We start from the raw sequence: 12,007 nt of genomic DNA on the forward strand, positions 1-12,007 counted from the left end.
CAGATAAGGATCAGATGATGCAAGCAGTGAAGTGGTTAACCAAATCAGAAAGTTATCTCAGACATCCAAAGGCACATCTTGTAATCTTGATAAAACTTCTTACACTGATCTGAGGAGAAAAAAAAGTAAGGGCTTGTCTGGGAAGAAACAAGTGTAAATAACCAGCTTGCTTTCTCACTCAGAAAAGAAGGGAGATCTAGAGCCCAACAAAAGAACAGAATCTTTCCAACGGTGTAAAAAAGCCTTGGATTGAGACCCAGCTTTCCTGAAAAATAGGCTTACTAATTGCCTCACTTTTCCACTGTCAAAACAGTCTTCTCTGAAGAAATACCTTTCCAATATTGCTATAGGGCAGATATTTCCACACTGGTAATACTGGGAGCCATGTTCAACCAACAACAACAGCCTGGTGGCCAGCATCTCTCCCATTTGGTAATCCATAATGTTCTCTTGGAAAAAAAAAATTAAAAAAGAAAGCATCATCATTCTGGGAAAGTTCTGTAGGTTTTTTTGTTCTTTTTTAGAAATAAAGGCCACCTTGTAGCTTTCTACCAGAGAACATCTTGCTTTTCAGCTAGTGTCATATTTGGAAAATAAAAAAGCTTCAGAAATGGAAGAACCAATTCTCCTTTGGCATTGCCATAAATCAGGAAACACTTGATCTATACCTGGATAAAGTTGATGAAAGTAAATGAAGAAATCAGCTTTAGCAAGGTATACTGCTAATACAGGTTCCCCAAAGCAAGCAAATTATGCTTATTTTACATTACCAGACCATTACTGGAAGTATTATGCCAGACCCTCAACTGGCATAAATCAACATGACCCTATTCACTTCGGTGCAGCTGTGTTGATTTATGTGAGCTGAAAAGTATGTACTGGTCAAAAAGTAACTATTTTGTCCTATAAAACTCTAAAAGTCACTAAAAAATGAAAGGAAGTACATAAAATAAAAAGAAAAAATGAGAAAAGAAAGTACTCCAAAAAGGGTCACAGTGGATGCATATAAGATTAATCTAACATAGCCACTCATTTTACTTCATATAGGATTTTAGGTAATATTCTCTGTTACATACATATGTGTCTCTTGAGTGTAGATTCAAATATTAGTGCAATTTAATAATGCTGTTCCAGCCCTAAACCGATATGTAAGGCTCAGACACAAGGTACAATCAACCTGGAATTTATCACTGGGTTGTTGTTTTTTTTTGTAAAGTCACTGTGGCTGTCAGAACATGAAACATCAGACTTAAAAGCAAGCCCACACAGCAAAGTGTCCAGATTTGCAGTTTGGTGTGACATCTTAAGAACTACTCTTGTTACAGTCTTTCTCTTATAGAGCTAGATAAAAGTAGAAAATTAAACCAGCTTCTCAAAGCCAGCACTTCTCTCACATCCTGACAATTTCAAGAAATCAGAAACCTCTTATATTAGATTTAAGCACTCTTCACCCTTACGAACTCCTTATAGACTTCCCTGTTATTATACAGGCTACATGAGATTAAGTACTGGTGCTCTTTCCTTGGTTAAAACCAGGAAGGCTAAAGAGAAGAATTTGTATTCTGAAATAAGAGATTTATATTTCTAAGTTCCTTTCTCAGGGAAGTTCTTTAGATTAGACAGTTCTCATTTTCACTAGACTCGGATATCACTGCCCCAGCAATATAGTATCTGAACAGTACATGAAGACAGATCAGGGAGCGAACTCTTTACAGTTGTTTGTGCACTGCCACAGCCTCCTCCTTTCCACTAATTCCCTGGCATTATGTTTAGTGTGGAAAAGATTCACTTAGTATCACCACCAACAGCATATTGCATTCTATCATTATGGGTAACTTTAAAGCAACTGGAATAATGGCACTTAATATTAAAATAAGACATGTATTGGGTTATTTACATATTCCCAATCTCTGAAATCAGTAGGATAATAATAACAAACAAACAAACAAACAAACAAACAAAAAAAGCCAAACCATAAGGCATTTTAAAACTTCCATGAACATTACCATCTCTATGTTGGAATTAGAAATTCCAGTTAAATCCTCTTTACCTCCCAAAGCACCTTTTCAGTCTTCAGAAACATTCTGAGGGCGATGAATGGCCATAAACAAGCAACCACAAAACTACTTTATTCCCTTTTCTTCTCTGTGTAAATTTTCAGACTTTCTCCCATAAAACCACTAAGCAAATGGCATTGGCATGTACTCCCACTAAGGTGAATGGAGTGACCCAAAACCATTTCTAAGACAAAATTGCTGTTCATGGAATAAGGGGCTTAAAACTGTACCCACCATATACACACAACTGAAAGGATAGCCTTAGACTTCAAAGCACAAACTTGATTATCTTCTGCATGGGGACATTAAATGTGCTGAAAAGAGACTTTGGACTGGAAGCTCCCATGTGGCGCCGTCAAAGACGGAACAAGTGTCAGAGGCATCAAAATAGCAATAAACACAGAAGGTTTCCTCCTTCAAAGTTGCACAAGCCTGTAGAGATGTAGGTAATGTGCTAATGGTAAATGCATCCCTATAATTTCCATCTCCTCTTGTAGCTCCTTGAAGTTACTAGAATCATACTGAGCTAATATTTGTTGTTGAATATTTCCTCATTCTTCATGTTGGACAGAATGTTTTAATTGCATAATGATAATTAAAAGCAGTTTGGACATCAGTTTACAGTGTAGCACAAATATACCATAGTGAACTGTTTAAAAGAAAGCAAAGTATTAGGGCTTCTAAATGAACCAATATAGAGAATTCGATTCTCTTCTGATTTTGAACTTCTACTGTCAAGCACCCCAGTGAAATGATGCTTTTGTCACCACTTACTGTAAACACTGCCTACCCAGTGTACTATGAGGTTTCACAGCTGTGACTCCCAAAGACTGAAATCAATATCTAAATCTATTGACACTGACTCCTTTTTTCTCTTCAGTTTTTTCTTTTAAGCAGAATTGCACTTACAGTCTAGTTTATATTTGTAAGTATGATTAAAATTATTATATTTTCTACCAAGCCATAATTTATATAATTGCATGCCTGTAAAGCTTTATCCTATTTTTCATTTAGAAAGAGAGCAAAATAAAAGGCTTTTGCACTGAGAATCCAGTTTTTGGTGTTAATTTAAAGTTATACAGTAGAATGTTTTCAGTGTCACGATACTTAAAGAACAGAGGAAAACTGTCATTGTATAAGAGACTTTTAATCAACCATGGACTCCTACTAAAACTAAATACCCGTATTAATTGTTATAAAGTACTGCAAAAGGAAAAGGAATTATTAGGTGAAATTTAAGCTGCATTGCTTTTAAGGATTTAACAGAAAGGCATTTTAAAGCCATGTGTTAAAAGCCATCTTGTCAGAAAGTATGGGCCATAATCCACACATTTTTCAAAATATACCAGACTATGCTCATCAGTCTTATGAATTTAGAGACTCAATTGTTTCTGTCTCTTAATTCAACATTTATATGCCAGTAAAAATCTTGAGTACAATTCATACCTGAAATTGCATTTGCTGTGCAGTTGTTCACCTGAATGTTTACAAAAGCTGCCTTTAAACGTGTCTCTTTAATATCTTAGCCTTAACTTAGCAGGTGGGAAAAAAAATTCAGGGATGTTATGTTATCACAGTGTCTTGAAAGCACTGACACACAAAATCAGGTACACAAGTCTCCTTTCAGTGTCACAGGGCTACAAAATGGAATGTGATGTTTGAAAGGAAAAACTGCTCTTCTGCAGGGTCTGAGACTGCCAGAAGGGCTGTACTAAACACCATGAGCCGGTTGCCAGCCATGACACCCTCCCTAAAGAATTTCTGCAAGTTTAAATAGAACCTTTGGATGCATTATTTTATTTTTCTGGTCAGATGTATGCAAAGTTTGGAACAGTTTCACATGGATTTTCTAACCTCTCCTGGGGCTTTCATGATTGAAGAGGATGCCGTTCACAGCAAAGAGATTGTAGGCCTCTCTGAAGTTCACCACAATCCAGTAGGCATACAGTTTTGCTGCCCCTACAAAAATAATTTTAAAGTGTTACTTATATCCATTATACTTGTAGACAGCTCAGACAGATACACACAAACCTCTCTCTCATACGCAGGGTGAAGTCCACATTTCGGTAGCGGAGTGCATTAGAATTTGATTCATTCCCCATGTGCATCCCACTTCATACGGAAAAAATATCCAGCCCAATATACAACAGCTGAATGGGAAAATACTCTTTCTCTATGCAGCCTCTGAACTGGCCACAAAGCATCAGGGTATCTTTTCACTTGTTTTCTTATGCACACTCAAGCATACCACTTACTCTTCAACAATACAATTAACACAGCCAAAGCATGTGAAATATGCCACTGTAGTGACCTCTGCCAATAAAAAAAAATAAAATAAAAAAATATTTTTGAGGAATAAGAGTGAAAATCTGGTGCTTTTACACTCAAATTGATTTGAAACTTTATCGCCAAAGTCCTCCATGCACATTGCTTTATAAGTGTCTCAAATTTCATGCAAGTTCATGAAGGAAGAAGTGAGCTCTTGGGAGTTTTTCATTTAGGCAACAAAAAATATGAAACATTACCACTTCAGTGGTATCTCACACCCCTTTGTGAAGAAGGAGCCACCCTTCCCCCCTCTCTGTACAAGAGCTCTCTACCTCTGAGCTGAATGAACAGAGTCTTGCAAAGTGAGATGCTAATTTCCAACCCTCAGGCAACGGCAGCAAATACTTTTTGTAGAGTAATTCATAAAGGTATGTCTCTCGACAAGTCTAGTCACTTTAGCTGTATCGTCATTCTAATCTCACACCCAAATGACTTCAGCCCTGAGCCATGAGAAGGGAGAACAGACAGACAGACAGACACTACACACACACCATCAGCGATCCTCACCATAAGGCGATCTCGGGTAAAAAGGGGTGGTCTCCTTTTGTGGGATTTCTTGCACTTTTCCAAAAAGTTCACTGGTGGAGGCTTGGTAGAACTTCACAGAGTTGATAAGGCCACAGGTCTTAATAGCATCCAGGAGCCGTAAAGTGCCAACCCCATCAACGTCAGCGGTATATTCTGCTAGGTCGAAAGAAATCTTGGAGAGAGAAAGACATAGAAAAAAACCCACTGACTACTAGGGGAACCAGAACATGCCCTGATCATGTACAACCAAACAAAGTAATACATCACTTGTCACAAACCATCTAGACACTTTTGTACAGAGTAGATGCTCAGTTTACAAAAGTACCCTCAAAGGATTTCTAAGAATAAACAAGTAGTTCCATAAATAGCTAAACCAAAAGACTGGTGTTCCGTGATCTCTCTCCTCATGATTATTTTCCCATGTGAAGTAAAGGGTAAGTCTCCCCACACTGGGAGCATTGTCAGGTTCTCTCAAATCTCCACAGCTGCCAATTTTCACAATATTCACTTGGGTTTAATATCTTTGACACACTTGAATTTGGTTAAAACTACCCAAAATATATTTTTTTAAAAAATGGGTTAGACAGACAGCATGACAGCATAAACAAGTACTAAAAAACCCACAAACTTTAAACAAGGTCCAAAGTTTTGCAATTTTAACACATATCAAAATGGAGAAAAGACTAGAAATATCCACTTTGAAAAAAACCTCCCAACCTCACCTGACTAAGATGTGCCATAGCTGTTTCATTTTGCACAGAGGTTAGGGGATGATGAAGTTTGAGAGCAAAGTGTGGAGGTATTCAAAAGAAACCTGACGATTCCTCCAGCTGGGCCAAGACTCCTCTTTCTTTTCACTCCAGTAGTTCTCAGTTATCTTTATGATGAGGTTGATTGTAGCATAGACCACACAACAACTCTCAAGTCTAAGTTTTTATGGTTTATTTTATGTTTATTTTGTTTTATTTCGTTTATTTTCTTTTTTATTTTATTTCTATTCCTTGAAGAAGAAAACAGAAAGAAAACTAAAACCTAGAAAAAGTAACCTGAAGGTGGGAGATGTGTTGTCACCACCCCAACCTGCAGGCAGGAGAAAAAACACTTGGAAGGGAGCTGGCTCTATTTGGTGGGTACAGTCTGGTTGCTTGGACGTGCTGGTGGAGCTCCTGGACTCTGAATATATTTCTCCCACCAGTGCCCATCCCAGAGGCAAGCTTCTCCTTCCTCTCTATATCTTCCCTCCAACCCAGGGATTTTGCTTCTGTATGTCAATTTTCAAAAAAATGTTCCTGATTTATACTGCCAATGTCATCAAAAAGGAAAGGCGAATGGACCATTAGAGCAATCTCCTCCATCACCCTGATCTAAGGAAGAATTTCTCTACCTACATCCTCTCTGGTTGATTGACTGACTCACGTATGAGCTCTAGTGATAGCAAAAATTACATTCTCTTTATATGACCTAGGCTAAAACTTTATGAGAAACTACTTAAGTCAGATGGTCCAAATATATGATCCACCCCCTTCACTAATTTTCAGTGACAGAGTAACTGCTAATGAACTCGAGGGTAAATTACCATAACTGGGTAGGCAGAACTAGAACAGGGAAATCAGTCAGAAACTTGTTACTTATTATGTGTTTTTTCAGGTTCTCTTCGGTTTCAGACAGATAGTCCTGTATTCATTTCTCCTGTTAAGCCACTTTCCCTATACAATAATCACTAGAGGTTTAAGGCTTATTTACACAGCAGATGAAATAAAAATAATGAGATTAATCTGAATTTGCACTTACGGTTAATTTAATACAGTTATGAGATAACCTAAACTGTGTAACTGTGCTCCAAAATAAAAATGTTCTCACACAGTTTTGATCTGAAATAGCTAATGGTATGAACAAAAACAAACTTCACTTTTTATTTTTTTTAATCCAAAGAAGAGAAACCTGATACTTTGGCTTGTTGACCTGGTATGACCCAGCTGAAACTGAGCACTGATTCACTGAGAAGTGCTGAGCATTTTTTGTTTTAATCCATTTGGTGCTAAGATGTCAGCCACTTAAGGTCTCTCAGGTTTGTTGTCATAGTAACTCTCAGGAGAACATCTAAATGAACAGGTGATACAGTCAGTAATGCACTAATGAGCATAAATTAGTATATTTACCATATGGCTAGCACCTTCACATATGGAGGTTTATACTTATATTAAGGTATTGCTTCCAACAAATAATCTGCTAAAAACATCACCCTAAAATGGAAACCTTTGCTTAGATATTCACTATGAAGCAAATGGCACATGTAACCGAGGTGGTCTTAAGTCAAAGATCACAGATTATGAAACTTCTTAACCAGAGTGAGCAATGAGCCTGTGGCAGCAGTGCTGGGAACTGCTCTCCCTGGCTGATGCAGAGACCAGTTTCACAAGTGATGCTTTTCCCTATTGCCTCACGAATGACCTCAGTCTTCACCTAGAAAAATCACTCCCTAGGGTGTGAGGTAATCGTGCCTCCATGCTGGCTGGGGGCTGAGCATCCCCAATCAGAAACCACCAGCTTTGTGCCTCTTTGGTAGTTTTGTAATGCAGACTGTTGTTCACCAGGGACAGGGCTCAGACCACTAAACTCATTTTATTTTGAAACGCAAGTTCCAGTAGAATGACATTAATGAAAATTTTTAAAAATGGTTTTACCAACCAAAATCTACAACACCAAAAATACCGGACTGGAAAGACACTGTGTGCAGTATAGAGGTAGTACCATGACAAATACAGATAAATACACGCTGATTCTAATTAAAAGTTAACAACATAAAAGAGTTTTATAAACCACTGGATTGATGAAGCAGTAACAAATGAAGTGGGGGAGAGCAGGGAAAGCTGCTGACTTATCAATTACCGCATGATTTCCCTCTCCTTATTCACGTTATTTTCTGCAAGACCAGCAGGTAAACTAGAGCCAAAAAAAAAAAAAAAAAAAAAAAAAAGACCTCATTAAAAGGGGTGTGCAAGGGTGAACTGACATGCATGCACAACACAAAAAAAGTCAGCGGTCTGAGTTGTAGAAGCCAAATATGGAATCAGATTCAATAGATGTTACTCAGAGAAATAATCTTCACTGGTGCACTCAGCGGGACTACCTGAGTGAAAACTTAATAGAAATTATTGTAAAGGCAGGTGTATGAAGGCTAAAAAGAAGCCATGATTTCCAAAAGCTTAAAAAGTTATTCAGTGAAAAAAAGAATTTAGGTAATACCTACAGATGAGAGTTTTCCAACAGCCCATTTTATGACAACTATCCTAAATGCCCGAATTAGGAACCTCATCTCCCTGCCCATCAAGAAAGACACTGGTGAGTCAGAACAGAAAGCCCAGTGGAGATGCTCTTGATTATGTTTTGCAGAAGCAGTGTGCACCTTAGTTTTTTAATTTAGCTCCTTAAGACAGATGCTCCATTCTAACCTCAGAAATCCAAAACTATCAGTTACTGTCAAATGTGTAAAGCAAGACCTGCAATTATTTTATTTTTTTTAAGACAATGCCAGGAGTTTTTGTAACAACTGGAGCAGGGAAGAAACTGGCAGAAGCTTTAAACCTAAAAGTTTTTTTAAAGAGTATTGAAGGAATGCATCAAATACCTCTTTGTCTTCTTTGGACAGACTTTGTGACAAAGGAAAAGTGTGACATAGGAACAAACCAGAAACTGTCTATTTAGAACTTGTTAGTCTGAGTAACCTTGACACTCCCTTCTAATGTACAATGGAGACACCAAGCTTTTGCAGTCATCATCTTTGGATATCTGGTGATATTATAAAAATAAGTATCAGTTGAGCACACACAGGTTTGACTTTGTGGGATACCTCTCCTCTCCTTTGTCATTTGCAATAATCCAACAGACCAGCAGCAATCATATTAACTATTACCTTTCAACTCAAAATAGCATGCACTAGCAGCCTATGCCTCAATGCTCCACTTAAGGAATATAAATAACGATTTGAAATTTCATCCCCTTCTTACAGCCTTCTCATTTTCAGAAGATGGGATTTCTGGAAGGCTGGTGTCATAAAAGGTAAGCTTATGTGAAGCCCCAGGAGGAAATAGAGTAATATAAATGTAAATTATTATTCTTTCACTGTAAAATCAAAGGTGTCTCACCTAACTATAACTTTAAAATGAGAATCTTTTCTCTCTTGAAAAAACTTACAGTAGATTCTTTAGATTTATCAGAGTAGATGATATGCATCAGGTCTCTTTAATATTAAGAAAGGTTTACACCTGAGAAGCAAATCATAAAGTTAAAAAAACGCTCAGAAATGTTTAAAGTCTCGCAGTTTCTGTTTGCTTTGAATATTCAATGTGCCTTCCACTGCCAATAAAAACCACTGGGATCCTTTATATCATCTCAGTAAACAAACTGCTCAACCCTTAGGAACAGGCACGTAAGGCATAACATTCCAGATGCTAAATCTAAAACAATCTATGGGCCAAGAATGCCTATAGAGTCCTAATACACGAGGGAAAAAAATTCTAGGGATTTTAGGAAATAGAGCTAAAGATGTATGTAAAAAAAATGTCAGGTAACCTTTCAGAAGCACATGACAATTCCTCTTGCCCACAATCCCTTAACACATAATCCCTTAACTTAATTCATTGTTCTCTCACCCAATAAAAGTTGTAGTTGAAAGATATCAAAATCCCCCAAACAACTATTTATATTTTTTTCTTATACAGAAAAATAAGCAACTCAATAGCTCTGAACTGCTTATTACTAAGGAACCCTCTTGATATCTTAAAGCCCTATTTAACTTCTAAACTAAATAGAAACTGACTGAAAAAATAATGACTGAAGTTCTGTATAAAAAAATGTGCCTTGTAGATTTATCTTCTTTCCTATTTCTTTCCCTGTTCTCTCATTAATAAAACAGAAAAAATAAGGTGATCTATATAAAATTAAAGTAATTTGACAACATGATTACAAGCAGAGAATTGGCAAAGAAAAAGTCTAATAAGCAGAAGTCAACATTTTTCCTAAAACTCATGCTAGCCATTTACAATACTGCTGCAGCAAGAGCTTGGATAACTTGAATTTTCAAGTTAATCATGATGCAAAAGAAGAATTAGTGCAGCTGGTAAAATACTTGCTTCTCTGCCAGTGTGTACATTGAGGTCTCAGTGGCTGAGTTCCACTGTGGCTTTGTCACACTATGAACTTCAGACTGAGTGATGGGAGAGACTTTTTGAAGTGGTTAGAAGTTTGGTTTTGACACCACTGGGTCAGTATTTCACCTTCAGCTCTAAGTGAGAAGACCCAAACCAAAGTGCAAAATAAGCCATTTAGGGATCTTCATTTATCTTAACGTTCTATAACCTGCAATAAAGCATAGCAGACTGTGCTTCAGGGATCAGCTCAGTCTTACACAATTTTCCCCAAAGTGGGTTTCACTACACAGAAGAAAGAGGAGCTTGAATACAAACCTATTCATTGCCCCAAACACACACACACCTTTGCACCACAAATGAGTGGCAAAGAAGAGCTGAGCCCAGTCAGGGCTCCCCACCACTCTTTTCTTCAAGTATGTTGAGTTCTGGGAGATGTGTGTGGAGAAAAAAAGGGGTGGAATTAAAAAGACTCATAACAAAAGTTTGAAGTCTGTAAAAAAAAAAAAAATTACTCAGGATAACAACAGCAGCAAGCCCATGCATCAACTTTCACCGTGTCCCAGAGGGTCAGGCCCAAAAGCAGCTGTTATCACGAGCACTAAAAAGTTAATGAACAGATATACTGCTGTTGCCCTCACAAGATACAATACGAGTGCTGCTAGACTGCCTCAGTTCCCCAGCTATCTTGCAGATAAACCACCCTGCACTGGAGTCTTTCCTAAGGGGCAGCAACTTTTTCTGTGCAGCTGAGTATTCCAGGATTAGGAGCAGGAGGCCCCCTAACATACTCCACAGTATATATTCATTTGGCAACATCTCATGGTTTGGCTTGGGTTTGACTCTCCCCCTGATTAATTTAAATTCCTTGATGCAAACTTTCTGAAATAATATTTAAAGATGAATAGCTTCACATTATTAAAAAAAAGGGGTTTTTTTTCCCTCTTACATGTAAAACCTACTACTTTCTTTTTGTTGGAGGAAAAAAGAGAAACCAACAGCAGATAATAAGTTGAGTGGTTAAAAGTTTGATCAGACAAGTACTAGTTGATAGATTCATTGTTCAGTTTCTTTATAAAGTGACTCCTCCCTGGCAAACAGCAGGTGCTGCTGCAAATCCAGCTCGTGGGGTCACCATGTTTCACCTTTGCCTTTAAAGCAGCCCACTGGGATGATCAGTTATGAGGTATGGAAGAACCACTAGTTGCCTATTATTTCCAAAATGCTGATGCCACAGTTCCTAAATTGGAACATCCATTCTCTATGTTAATAGGCTTTTGATCGAAAGGTGTGATTTGCAACAGATCTGCAAATAAAATACCTTATAAATTGTTTATTCTTCTTATTATTGGCTAGCTAATTTAGTGGATTAAGATAGTCTAACAAATTGGATTAAAAGAGAACTGCCCAGAGACAGGTTAACAGGTAATGGACACAAATAGAAACACAAAAAATTACAGCTGCTGTAAACTGCCCTGGCTTTATGGAAAGAGCAGGTCCAGATGACATTCAGAGGTGGCTCCCAAATCATATTGTTGTAGAGCTTTAAGAATACAGGGAGATGGGATTGCAGCAGTATATTTTAATGTTCAGAGACGTAGCACCATCTGATGTGGGTGAAAGTGGGTGTTCAGTGTGCAAGAACCAGGACTGGTCTTGTAGAAAATAGAGATTTTTACAGGGGGAGATGTTCACAGCAACTTTTCAGACACATACAGTCCCAACTTGCTATTCATTATATCTCCTCTACAGAAGAACTTCAGATAGAGGAATGCTCAGATCTGATAGTAAAAAAATAGCAAAGTGGAGGAGGAGAAGGAGGAGGGATATCACAGAACATGAGATTCAATATGGCCATAAACCTTTGTCACAAAAATGTAACCTCCCCATTAGTTTTGCTTATCTTCTCATCCATTTGTTATTAATTTGATGGAACTAGGGAGCTGT

The 12,007-nt window shown here is 37.7% G+C and overlaps 1 protein-coding gene across 1 annotated transcript in view; it reads right to left on the reverse strand.

The window, feature by feature from the left end:
- The window catches only part of GMDS (GDP-mannose 4,6-dehydratase), a 414,580-nt gene that overhangs the window by 246,273 nt on the left and 156,300 nt on the right, over positions 1 to 12,007 (reverse strand). The window contains exons 5-6 of the mRNA XM_071736566.1: positions 4,893 to 5,085; positions 3,912 to 4,016 (exon numbers count right to left, since the gene is read on the reverse strand). Coding sequence (XP_071592667.1) covers positions 3,912 to 4,016; positions 4,893 to 5,085 — 298 coding nt within the window. The remainder of the gene's footprint in view (positions 1 to 3,911; positions 4,017 to 4,892; positions 5,086 to 12,007) is intronic.

This window comes from Heliangelus exortis, chromosome 2 (genome assembly GCF_036169615.1).
Source record: "Heliangelus exortis chromosome 2, bHelExo1.hap1, whole genome shotgun sequence".
In the NCBI taxonomy this organism is placed as follows: Eukaryota; Metazoa; Chordata; class Aves; order Apodiformes; family Trochilidae; genus Heliangelus; species Heliangelus exortis.